We start from the raw sequence: 14295 nt of genomic DNA on the forward strand, positions 1-14295 counted from the left end.
CCATCTTTTCCATATGACTACCACTATACTACTCCATATACAGTTGAAGAAAAAGCAACGGACACATCCTTTATATGCTTTTTCACTTTTACCCACTTCTCTTAGATTCTTCGATCTATTATAAAGCAAACTTGAAAATATTTACATAACATTTCATTGGTGGACTTATACTCAACAAATTAACAATGGCAAAATGATTCCCTTGAAATTACAACCTGTGGAAGATTTGAAGTAGTAAAAGTTAAACCCTGATACAGTATTAAACTTATCTTTTTACATATAAAAATAATACACAGTGGGATATTTTATTCAATAAGATACAATCTTTAAGATCAAGAGAGAATATACAAAACTACTGTATGTAGTCTGATGTATTTTACTGTATAATAGGAATAAATATATATAGAACAGAAAGTGCGAGGTCTGTTTGTAGAGAAATCACCATTTACTTAGGGGTTTAAAGCCAAGTGTTCTGCAGGTACCAGCCAGGAAGGAGCTACTGCTGCATTTAAACCAATGTGATCATTATAAAATAAAGGCCTTAAATCTATAAACAATAACAAAAACACAGAAACCAAATGAAAATGTACTAAAATTTAATCATCCATAAAAGCTGTAATTTAATCTGACAGTAAAACACAAGAAGCAATATTAGAGTTGGTTTAGTATATTATATATTTTAGCTTTGAAAGCCATAGAAATCAGTTATCCCAGTTTTTTTCTCTATAAAAGACCCATTTTTCCAAAGCATTATGCACAAACAATTTTAATTAGAATATAATGACAGAATGATATTTCATAATTTTTTAAATATAAAATGAAGTCAATGACTCAAAAAAGTTATCTGCTGCAATGAGTCTGAGGGGAAATTTTCATAGTCTATATCATTACAGATATAAAGTATAATGGTTCAACTTTTTAGTGCTTGACAGGGAGGAAACATGATAAAAAGGTCAATATGAAATCATTTGATTATAGTAGCAATATCTAACATTTGAAATGCATCCATGCTCTTTTGTATAATCATATTAGAGTCAAGTATATTTATTTTCACATCTGTTATAACTGCTATTGCAAAGGAGAAGTACTATTGTCTTATTTTCCAAGAGATATACACAGAGCAATTCTTTTCTCCAGGGAACTTGTGCAAACCAATATAAGATCTAAATTCTTCACATAATATATAAAACAGGAGAAGCCTCTTCAGATTTATTTTTTGAAGTCTGGAATGCTGGCACTTTCCAATTAGGCAACAGTTCTTCATTCCTGTAATCTAGAACATTGAATAGATACAGATATATATATACTGATATATATGGTTAACCTTGATGTCAGAAGATGATAGTAAATAAGTAGATATCTAATAATACAGAGAGAAATAATGATCTTGGCTGATCATTATTAGATAACTAAATTATATTAAACATATATAGTAACAAGAGATTTTAAACTCCCTTTAAAAATGTTTAAAAAATAGTTTTATTATACTTAGTGTTTCACAATGTATCTGGCAGTCCTGTCTGTAAAGAGGAAAACACTGATTATTTCATTTCTACCCCACTGTCATCTTATTTTTAAAGGTTCCTTTTCCACTAAGGAAACAACTCATGCCTGCATCAACTTCCCAATGGAAATTCTTTATTCAACCATTTTATGATTATTTATATTAGGGTTACCTATTCCAATTCAGGCTAGGACAAGAAGAAATGATACAGAAAGAGCTGATGCCCATTTTCAAGGGCAGAAGACTCAAAGTTAGGTTTACTGCTCAGCAGAAAAGAATTAGGTTAAAGGAATAATTTCCTGAAGATGAATTTCTTTCCTCAGTTTTCAAAAGTAGGACATATTAGAAAGAGACTAACATGTTTCAGTATGATTTTACCTAACAGCTAAGGCTAGGTAAGCTGCCCTTAAGGTTCACATACTCTTACTAAAAACATTTATAGTGGCTATTTAAATTTATTCCATATCTCAGTACTTCTTAAATGGGATCAACATGGCACTTCAAGTCTATAATCACAGCAAAATGCTCTGCAAAGTATTCTGATTACTAAGTGACCTATTATTTGGTATTATCAAATATGCACAGAAAAAAAATATGCACAGAGATGTCAGGTAACATTAAATAGATTGTAAGCTGAATTACCTATTAGAGCCTAAGAATTTATGCAACCAGGATGAAAGTCTTATTTCTAGATTTAGGTCAAGATTTCTCTCCTCTAAGGTAAAACTCATAGTAGTACACTGTAGGGTGTGTGCGAATGAATTTTTCCAATAGGCCAGGAGATGGCACCTCTTCCTTTAGACATAAGCTAAAAGGACATTTTCTGAGAACTGGAAATTAAACGAGGGTCAGCTAAGATAATGATAAAAATGAGCCAGTCAGGGGCCTCCCTGGTGGCGCAGCAGTTAAGAATCCGCCTGCCAATGCAGGGGACACGGGTTCGAGCCCTGGTCCAGGAAGATCCCACATGCCATGGAGCAACAAAGCCCATGCACCACAACTACTGAGCCCGCACTCTAGAGCCTGCAAGCCACAACTACTGAGCCCATGTGCCACAACTACTGAAGCCCATGTGCCTAGAGCCCATGCTCCGCAACAAGATAAGCCACCGCAATGAGAAGCCCGCATACCGCAACGAAGAGTAGCCCCCGTTTGCCGCAACTAGAGAAAGCCGTGCGCAGCAACAAAGAACCAAAGCAGCCAAAAAAAAAAAAAAAAAAAAAAGCCAGACAACAGAAGAGTTAAATACATTTCAGAACAGGAACTGGAGTTCTCATTTTTTCTACCTTTGTACCCTTACCTAAAGAAACACAAATACCATCAACTTTAACAATAATCACCTTCAAGGAGCTGATGATTTATAGTTACTGACTCAAGATTTCACTAAAAGCCTAAGCAAGCATTTGGCCAGAAGCTGTTTTTCCGAAATCTCACTACCAGGGGCAATCTGTGACCTTTACTCCTTTCTGTCTGTTTTCCCTCTACTTCATTTCAAAAAGGGGTACAATTACTCAGTTGTTTCCCCTAAGAGAGATTCATTCATATCTCTAAGGAAGCACATATTAGTTAATTTGGTGCTCTAGAAGATGTAATCTACTAAACAGACCCAAGAGACTTACAAGAGTTTTAGCACAACCAACTTTCCTCTAAGCAGACCCAGTTTAGTAACAGTCCCATAATTAGCATCAAATTACATCATAAATCCACTCCATGAAAATATTCTTTTATGGTAATGTTTATAGAGTTGATGAACATAAGTAGAAACTGTTCAGGGGATTTAAATATATAATTAAAGGAAAACAAATGGTCCCACACGGCCTGGTTGCTTACGTGATAGGCAGCTTCAATGCGGCCACTAATTTCTCTCCAATGAGTTCACTTAATGAAAACTTAAGTGGTATTTAAAGTCGACTACTACCTACAGACGTACAGAAGAAACATTTGAAAGAAGTCAACCCACACCTGAGGGGAAATGACTTCTAAAACTACAGACATACCAACACACATCCAGCAGAATGGCTCAAGTTACAAAGACTGACAATACCAAATTTGGGGAGGATGTGGAACTTGTAAACTGCTAGTAGGTGTGTAAACTGGTACAACTACTTGGAAAAATTTCTTAGCAGTATCCACCAAAGCTACCACATATATAGTGTATAGTCTGGCCATTTCATTCATACACACACACACACACCAAACAGAAATGCATGCACATGTACATAAAGACTTGTACAAGAAAGTGCACAGGATAGCTTCATCTACCACAGGGAATACAGCAGAAGCAAGAAGAACTACAATCCTGCAGCCTGTGGAACAAAAGCCACACTCACAGAAAGACAGACAACATGAATAGGCAGAGGGCTATGTACCGGATGAAGGAACAAGATAAAACCCCAGAAAAACAACTAAATGAAGCGGAGATAGGCAACCTTCCAGAAAAAGAATTCAGAATAATAATAGTGAAGATGATCCAAGACCTCGGAAAAAGAATGGAGGCAAAGATCGAGAAGATGCAAGAAATGTTTAACAAAGACCTAGAAGAATTAAAGAACAACAAACAGAGATGAACAATACAATAACTGAAATGAAAACTACACTAGAAGGAATCAACAGCAGAATAACTGAGGCAGAAGAACGGATAAGTGCCTGGAAGACAGAAAGGTGGAATTCACTGCTGTGGAACAGAATAAAGAAAAAAGAATGAAAAGAAATGAAGACAGCCTAAGAGGCCTCTGGGACAACATTAAATGCAACAACTTTATAGGGGTCCCAGAAGGAGAAGAGAGAGAGAAAGGACCAGAGAAAATATTTGAAGAGATTATAGTCGAAAACTTCCCTAACATGGGAAAGGAAATAGCCAACCAAGTCCAGAAAGCACAGTGACTCCCATACAGGATAAACCCAAGGAGAAACATGCCGAGACACATAGTAGTCAAATTGGCAAAAATTAAAGACAAAGAAGAATTATTGAAAGCAGCAAGGGAAAAATGACAAATAACATACAAGGGAACTCCCATAAGGTTAACAGCTAATTTCTCAGCAGAAACTCTACAAGCCAGAAGGGAGTGGCATGATATACTTAAAGTGATGAAAGGGAAGAACCTACAACCAAGATTACTCTACCAGGAAAGGATCTCATTCAGATTTGATGGAGAAATCAAAAGCTTTACAGACAAGCAAAAGCTAAGAGAATTCAGCACCACCAAACCAGCTCTACAACAAATGCTAAAGGAACTTCTCTAAGTCAGAAACACAAGAGAAGAAAAGGACCTACAAAAACAAACCCAAAACAATTAAGAAAATGGTCATAGGAACATACATATCGATAATTACCTTAAACGTGAATGGATTAAATGCTCCAGCCAAAAGACACAAGATTGCTGAATGGATACAAAAACAAGACCCATATATATGCTGTCTACAAGAGACCCACTTCAGACCTAGGGACTGAAAGTGAGGGGATGGAAAAAGATATTCCATGCAAGTGGAAATCAAAAGAAAGCTGGAGTAGCAACACTCATTATCAGATAAAATAGGCTTTAAAATAAAGAATGTTACAAGAGACAAGGAAGGACACTACATAATGATCAAGGGATCAATCCAAGAAGAATCTATAACAATTATAAATATATATGCACGCAACATAGAGCACCTCAATACATAAGCCAACTGCTAACAGCTATAAAAGAGGAAATTGACAGTAACACAATAATAGCGGGGGACTTTAACACCTCACTTACACCAATGGACAGATCATTCGAACAGAAAATTAATAAGGAAACAGAAGCTTTAAATGACACAATAGACCAGGTAGGTTTAATTGATATTTATAGGACATTCCATCCAAAAACAGCAGATTACACTTTCTTCTCAAGTGCGCATGGAACATTCTCCAGGATAGATCACATCTTGGGTCACAAAATCAAGCTTCAGTAAATTTAAGAAAATTGAAATCATATCAAGCATCTTTTCTGACCACAACACTATGAGATTAGAAATCAATTACAGGGAAAAAAACGTAAAAAACACAAACACATGGAGGCTAAACAATACGTTACTAAATAACCAAGAGATCAATGAAGAAATCAAAGAGGAAATCAAAAAATACCTAGAGACATATGATAATGAAAACACGACGACCCAAAACCTATGGGATGCAGCAAAAGCAGTTCTAAGAGGGAAGTTTATAGCTATACAAGCCTACCTCAAGAAACAAGAAGAGTCTCAAATAAACAATCTTACCTTACACCTTTCTAACCTTACACCTAAAGGAACTAGAGAAAGAAGAACAAACAGAACCCAAAGTTAGCAGAAGGAAAGAAATAATAAAGATTCAGAGCAGAAATAAATGACATAGAAGCAAAGAAAACAATAGCAAAGATCAATAAAACTAAAATCTGGTTCTCTGAGAAGATAAACAAAATTGATAAACCATTAGCCAGACTCATCAAGAAAAAGAGGGAGAGGACTCAAGTCAATAAAATTAGAAGTGAAAAAGAAGTTACAACAGACACCACAGAAATACAAAGCATCCTAAGGGACTACTACAAGCAACTCTATGCCAATAAAATGGACAACCTGGAAGAAATGGACAAATTCTTAGAAAGCTATAATCTTCCAAGACTGAACCAGGAAGAAATAGAAAATATGAACAGACCAATCACAAGTAATGAAATTGAAACTGTGATTTAAAATATTCCAACAAACAAAAGCTCAGGACCAGATGGCTTCACAGGTGAATTGTATCAAACATTTAAAGAAGAGCTAACACCCATCCTTCTCAAACTCTTCCAAAAAATTGCAGAGGAAGGCACACTCCCAAACTCATTCTATGAGGCCACCATCACCCTGATACCAAAACCAGACAAAGATACTACAAAAAGAGAAAATTACAGACCAATATCACTGATGAATATAGATGCAAAAATCCTCAACAAAATACTAGCAAACAGAATCCAACAGCACATTAAAAGGATCATACACCATGATCAAGTGGGATTTATCCCAGGGATGCAAGGATTCTTCAATATATGCAAATCAACGTGATACACCATATTAACAAATTGAAGAATAAAAACCATATGATCATCTCAAAAAAAAAAAAAGGAAAAAATACAAAGTGAACAGGCACCATACTTGTTCCTGGAAAGAACCCAAATGTCCATCAACAGCAGAACATATAAATATATTGCTAGTATAGTCATACAATAAAAATAAACTACTGCTGTATGCAACAAGAATTATTCTCAAAAACATTTTTGAGTGAAAGAAGCCACACATAAACACATTAAGTATTTTTGTTTCTGTTAAGTTCAAAGAGAGGCAAAACTAATCCATTGTGTCAGGAATCAGGGCTGGGATTACATCTGAGGAAGAATGACTATTACTGATATATATGAGTGTGCTCACTTTGAAATATTTCATCAAAAAAAATTATTTTCAGATAAACCACTGTTCCACTTCAATTCAGCTTGAATTTCGGTGTGACCTTGGAAGGCTTTCTATTCATTCAACCACTATTGTTTGAACACCCATTCTGTACCAGGCACTGGGGACGTACTGGTGAGCAAAACAGACATGATCCTTGCCCTCCCTCAGACAGCTTAGAATCTCATGGAGAAAGAGGCAAATTATCCAGTAGATGAACATATCTATAAGTTATGTAAAACATTTAGAAATTACAGAAGCCTGGAAATACCCGAAGAGGTGAAATGGGAAGTGGTTCATGTTGGGGAAAGCCCAAAATAAGAGGATGAGAAAGGTATTTGCTCTGCTTTTAGCATCTTACCTGGCTCAGAGCTGCTGCTTATTGTGGGTCTAAAGCAGCAGACATGATTTCTTTTTAGGCTTCTTCTTTTCCACTGGTGTTTTTCTATTTATCTGTCTGACCAGGTCATAAAATATCTAAATAAAAGCAAGAAAAAGTACTTATTCAACCAATATTTGAGACCTTGTTCCAGAAAACAATCTTGATTCTGTGAAATATTATTCTGCTCTTGGATCTGTATTTTGCTGCTTTGTTTTAACAGCAGGTTTCTAAGAAGCCGCAGCTGATTTTCAGTCAGGGTAAAGCACAACTTACCTACTTACAATGAGGGAAATACACTTGCTCTTAGAGATATTCAATAACAAATTAATAAAAAGAATTAGTAGTGAAAAAAACAAGATAGTGAAGTAGAATCTTCGATGCTTCAAAAACCTAATTATTAAGAGAATAGTTAATGCTTCACTTATATCTTTATACTTGCTTTATTTTTTAAAAAGTTCAAACTTACAGAAAAGTTGCAGGTACCAAGAACTTATGTATTTTCTTCACCCATATTCACCAGTTAGTAACATTTTGCCAAATGTACATTTTTCCAAAGAAGAAATGCAGATGGCCAACAGGCACATAAAAAGATGCTCAACATCGCTCATCATCAGGGAAATGCAAATCAAAACCACAATGAGATATCACCTCACACCTGTTAGAATGGCAATTATCAAAAAGAACACAAATAACAAATATTGATGAAGATGTGAAGAAAAGGGAACCCTCCTACACTGTTGGTGGGAATGTAAATTGGTGCAGCCACTGTGGAAAACAGTATGGAGGTTTCTCAAGAAAACGAAAAACAGAGCTACCATATGACCCAGCAATGACCCAGGAGGACCCACTCCTGGGTATATATCCAAAAAAACCCCAAAACACTAATTTGAAAAGATACATGCACCCCTTGGGACTTTCCTAGTGGTCCAGTGGGTAACACTCCATGCTCCCAATTCGGGGGCCCGGTTTCAATCCCTAGTCAGGGAACTAGATCCCACATGCGTGCTGCAACTAAGAGGTCCGCATGCCGCAACTAAAAAAAAAGATCCCTAGTGCCACAACTAAGACCTGGTGCAGCCAAAGTAAGTAAGTAAAGAAATAAATAAATAAATAAATAAATAAATAAATATTACATAAAAGATACATGCACCCCAATGTTCATTGCAGCATTATTTGCAACTGCCAAGATATGGAAGTATCCATCAACAGATGAATGGATAAAGATGTGGTGTATATATACAATGGAATACTACTCTGCTATAAAGAACGAAATTTTGCCATTTGCAGCAACATGGATGGACTTAGAAGGCATTATGCTAAGTGAAATAAGTCAGACAGAGAAAAACAAATATTGTGTGATATCATTTATATGTGCAATCTGAAAAATACAACAAACTAGTGAATATAACAAAAAAGAAGCAGACTCACAGATACAGAGAACAAACCAGTGGTTACCAGTGGGGAGAGGAAGGGGGGAGGGGCAATATAGGAGTAGGGGTTAAGAGGTACAAACTATTAGGTATAAAATAAGCTACAACGATATACTGTACAACATGGGGAATATAGCCAATATTTTATAATAACTATAAATGGAGTAAAACCTTTAAAAATTATGAATCACTACACTGTACACCTATAACACATATTATTGTACAGCAAAACTATACTTCAATTTAAAAAATAATGGTCCTACGATTACAAGCCTAAATTAATTGTTGAAGGGGGGACCCCTTCATTTACCCCCCTTTGGGATAAATAGATTTATCCCAAAGCTATTGACTCATTTATATTCTTTTCTTTCTGGTCCATCCTACCCACTCTCCCATTTTCATTAAACCATTTAATTCTATTATCTTATTTCTAAGGAAGTTGAAAACATAAGAGTTTATGAACAAAATGGTAGTTTCTGTTTCACAACTCCAAAGCCCTTCAAGAACTTAATATTCATAAGCCATAAACAAAATCTCATTAGTTCCCCAGCCTCAGTGCATAATCTAGAAGTGAAAAATAACAAAAGGATAAACTAAAATAGTAAATTAATCAAAACAGCATGTTTCTTCATGGTAGCCATGGGTTTCTGGCACTAAACAAAATGGTAACTGGTTTTGTGGTATTACCCTTAAGGATTTCCTTGGCAAACGGTGCCTACCTCACAGCAGCAGTGATGAGGGCAAGTTCAAACTATAGTTATTTGGTTAGATATGCTGAAAGCCCTCAGTCTAGGTTCTTCCTCATCCTTCTGAACTACAGAAAAATCTAGAGGGAACACAGAATAATTTCTCAATCCCTCTATCATTCCTTAATTGGGATGTTTTGATTCCAATTATTATTCCAGCATCAGCAAAGAACAATTAACTCTTGATTAAGACTGATGTGATTCTGATACAACTATGTACTACTTTCAAAACACAACAAAAATGATGAGTTTTTTTTACTTTTTAAAAAATATTTATTATTACTTATTTATTTATTTTGGCTGTGCTGGGTCTTAGCTGTGGCACGCAGGATCTTCATTGCAGCATGTGGGATTTTTTTTTTTTTTTTTTTTTTTTTTAAAGTTGAGGCATGCGGACTTCTTACTTGCGGAGTGCATGCGGGATCTAGTTCCCCGACCAGGGATCAAACCTGGGCCCCCTGCATTGGGAGAATGGAGTCTTACCCACTGGACCTCCAGGAAAGTCCCAAGAGTTTTTTTAAAAAAATTATATATTATATATTCTCTGATATAGATAGTAGAGAATTAGAGGGCAATTTAGTTAAGCAGGATGTCCCTGTATGATTTCAAACTTGAGTCCAAGAGTTCAATTGTGTGAAAGTATGATCTCTCTATCTTCAGGCACTCAGAAATCACACACATATTTTCAAGGCATTAGCTATCTGAGGAACTATTAACTACCCCCAAAACTCTGTAGTTGGATTATTAGGCTATCAAGAGAAAAATATTAAAAGAAAGAAATTATTACACTTTCAAGAATTTCTAGCATAAAGTTTATATGTTTTCCAAAAGAGTAAAGAACCTTAAGTAGCTGATATATTTCATTTTGTTGTATTTTTTTTTTCTATTTTTGTTTTATAAACCTTCATGTCAACGGTTGATTTTAACGAGGCTACTGTGAAAAAGTACCTCTGCTGCATGGGAAACTGAAACCAGAGGAGGGAGATTTAGTAGCATGTAAGTTCCCACAAACAGGTAATGCTTGAAAGGTAAGGAATACCTCCGGTCCACTGTGCTCACTGGACCCTGGCCCAACTCAACCTTGGCCAAGCGCTATGAACTTGGTGGTCGGGTACCAGTGAGGGTGATCGCAGGACAGCAGGAACTAGATCTCTAAGGCCAATCATCCTGCAGATGGTCACCGTGCACTACTACTCCCCTAGCCAAGCTCATTGTTTTACCTCATGTGTTTATGTGTTTTACCTCAAAGTTTTCTCTCTTTTCTTTTTTGGTGGTGGTGGTGGGGAGACTAAACCAAAAATTAACATTTTATGATCAGCCATGTTTTTCAGGATAACATCTATGAAACTGTAATTCCACAACAGAGAAAGTTGAAACTGGAAGCATTTCATACTTCCTTTCATTTACTTGGCAGTGAATTAGAAATAACTGTTGTTGAAGATCTCAGCAGGACTTGTTCCCCATTAGGATGTAAGCTTCTTGAGGACAAGAATAGTGTCTGTCTAAAGGACTGTTACCCTGGTATCTAACACAGTGGAACATAGGAACACAATGAATATTTGCTGAATAAATAAAATTTATGAATTTCTTATTTTTATGTATTAAAACTGGTTTTACCTGAAAGGCAAGCTTTGACTTATTATTTGTAAAATTTATTTATTTATTTATGGCTGCATTGGGTCTTCATTGTGGTGCGCGGGCTTCTCATTGTGGTGGCTTCTCTTTGCTGTGGAGCACGGGCTCTAGGGCATGGGCTCAGCTGCTCTGCGGCATATGGGATCTTCCCTGACTGGGGCTTGAACCCGTGTCCCCTGCATTGGCCGGCAGGTTCTTAACCACCTCGCCACCAGTGAAGTCCCACAACCTTACATTTTTTTCGTGCCACATGTTTAAAGTAATTTGGTCATTTAAAAAGTCAAATAATAGTCTACAACCATAATATCAGTGAAGGAAAAGTGACCAAAAGAACCAAAGGCCAGAGAGAAATTGTAAGCAAAAACACACCAGAGGACTCTGATAACCTAAACCAGTCTTAACTCTCATCTATGTTGTAAGTGTGCTGAACTCTGACTGATTACCTGTGATGCTACAAATGGCAAGCACACTGGCAAATGAAGACTTTTGTACTACTGGGAAAGGAAAGAAGCCTATTCTGCTTTTTTTTTTTTTTAAAGAAACAAAAAAGCCTTATGTTAAAATTAACAAAAGGAAAGGAACCTCTTAAGATTTTGCTTGATGTAGTGGTCACAGTTGGGGATTGCACTAATCTTTTAGGGATCCAGTAAACTACTGGCCCTTTATATCCAGGCAGGCAAGCTTACTTGTTAAGCATTCCTGTCCCCAGCTATGTTCTCAGGATAGTGGAGTAGTTAAGTCACAGACAAAAAAAGCCTTATGCACCTGCTGTATCAGGCCTAAAAGACTGAGTGAATTACAGTTCTATATCCATCCACACTCACAGATTCTTCCCTTTGAGTCATGCACCAAAGGGAAGCAGGACTCAAAACACCAAATTCCATGATATCTTTCTGTACAGCATAAGTTCATTACAGTAACTACTTTGATTTTTTTATTTTTCTACTTGACTTTACAACCTTTTTACACACATCTGCATAGGTAATTGTTACAATACAAGGATGATGTGACAATTTTCACACACCACTTTCTGGCTTATCATTTAGAGGCTTAGCAGGACTTTAAAAAACATATTCTTTAACTTAAACTACCTCTTTGCCAACAAGGTAAATGTAAGTGTCCTCATCACAGCCATCAGAGTGATTTCATATAAGAGAAGGAATATGGTTTCTAGGAATTACTTAGTGTTTTCCATAAATTGATAGATAAAGGCTACTTAAAAGAACACCACTTTTTCTTTTTAAAAAAATGTTTTTGGCTGTTAACTTGAAAGAAAGGAAACTAAAAAGGCACTTATTTGTGCTGCCTAGCAGCTGTAGTTTACCTCATTAACGTTGATCTTCGACTTTGCAGAAGATTCTAAAAAGGCACAGTTACACCACTGTCTTGCTAAATTCTGACCCTGTTCTTTGCCAACTACTCGCTCATCCTCCAGGTCACATTTATTACCAACCAAAATCATTGGAACCTGCGGGAAGGAAAAAATCATATAATAAGCCCTAACATACTTGTTACTCAGCCTTTTATAAGTAAGCAACTACCAGCCACTAACTGAAATGTGTTACTTGGGACTATAATCTTCATCAAGTGCTTAAAAAAAAGTGTATGTACGTGTGTTGGGGGGAAAATGGAGGGGGAAGAGACAGAAAAAATATGGACGAGATTCTACAACACTGATCTGCTAATTTATTTTAAGACTATAATCCCAAAATTATCAGGTGGACTAATGCTAATGGCTGAATTCCAAGTAGAAAAATCTGAAGGAAAAGGAACCTCCTGCAATACTCATTGTCTTGGTGTGTTTTAAGTGCCTCATCTCACAGGACCAAAAAATGCCAATAGTAGCGGCAAGACCAACACGTTAATAAGTTTTACTTCTACAACTGATATCTAAATCTGAAGGCTAGCTTAGGCGGGATATTAAAGAGAAGTAAGAATAAAAATACAGCCACTGAGTAGCTATGTCTTCATCTACAACTCAATCTTTAGTTTATTACATGGGATAAAGAGATTAACATTACCAGAGTTCAGTGATTTGCATGTAATTGCCTATGAAAAGAGAACTCTCTTAGATGAATTAGTCATGGGAAGAAAGAGAACTATTCATTAGGTTATGGTTGGTCATAAGTCATATGGTGCAAATTCCTCCCGCCTACAGTGTTACCCAAAGTTGAGGTCCTAAGCAGGTGCCTATGTTCCCATTAATAATGAGAGAGAACACACAAAAACAGAGAAGAAGGTACAAATGAAATTTTATATCCTGATTTATACAACTTTTGAAAAGGAACTTTCTGTAGCTCAAAACTGAGACAAACGTAAAATATACATTTAATCTTTGCAAAAAGGCACAACAACAATGATGCTATTCATCAAATAAGACAAGAATTCTAAAACAGTATATTTTACCACAATAAAAAATTAACGTTAAAAAAGAATTCTAAAACAAAAACAAAATTAAAAAATATAAAAATGCAAGTTAATTAAAACCTTTAACATAATTCAAAGGAAAAAACTAAGTAAAAACTGTACCAACAGAATTTTAGAAATAGGAACACAGCATTATGGTTCTTAATAATGTTCTCTGAACAGTTTCTGACATAACTACCAACTTTCCAAGCCCAACTGGAGTCCCCCTTCTTCTACCAAGTACTCTTTGATTCTTCTTTCTCCACTGCACTTATGACCCACATAGCACCATGTAGGTCATAAGTGCAGTAGAGAAAGAAGAACTTTACATATGTGTCCTTCTTTTCTAACCATCTCAGCATATTATCTGTAGGTAAATTTAGAAAGCTTAAAAATGTTTTTGGTCACCAGGGCTCTTAGGCACATGGTAAATACCCTCTAAATCCTCTACTGATAGAGAAAATGGACACTTTTTATTTGGCCACAGAGAGATGGCAGTATGCTATATATAGAGAGAAATACTTACATCTTCTGTGTCCTTAACCCGTAAAATCTGTTCCCTCAGGTCTTGTAAGTCATTAAACGTGGACTGAGCTGTAATAGAATATACTAGTGCAAACCCTTGGCCATTCTTCATATACAAATCCCTCATCGCTGTAAATTGCTCCTATAATAAAAAATATACAATTATAAATATGACTTCTTAAATGTATATTGAAACAATTTAAATCAGAATAATCACAAGTGAGCTTCTGAATTTTTTCT

At 35.9% G+C, this 14295-nt stretch overlaps 1 protein-coding gene across 3 annotated transcripts in view; it reads right to left on the reverse strand.

Annotated features, from left to right (window-relative positions):
- Nucleotides 1-426: 426 nt before the first annotated feature.
- RAP1A (RAP1A, member of RAS oncogene family) overlaps nucleotides 427-14295 on the reverse strand; it is a 76557-nt gene continuing 62688 nt past the window's right edge. For all 3 annotated transcript variants that reach the window (XM_081225944.1, XM_081225946.1, XM_081225945.1), the window contains exons 5-8: nucleotides 14057-14197; nucleotides 12449-12592; nucleotides 7293-7408; nucleotides 427-1273 (exon numbers count right to left, since the gene is read on the reverse strand). In XM_081225944.1, coding sequence (XP_081082070.1) covers nucleotides 7322-7408; nucleotides 12449-12592; nucleotides 14057-14197 — 372 coding nt within the window. In that variant the 3' untranslated portion in view covers nucleotides 427-1273; nucleotides 7293-7321. The remainder of the gene's footprint in view (nucleotides 1274-7292; nucleotides 7409-12448; nucleotides 12593-14056; nucleotides 14198-14295) is intronic.

The sequence above is a fragment of the Mesoplodon bidens genome (assembly GCF_964165515.1).
Source record: "Mesoplodon bidens genome assembly, chromosome: 2".
NCBI lineage: Eukaryota > Metazoa > Chordata > Mammalia > Artiodactyla > Ziphiidae > Mesoplodon > Mesoplodon bidens.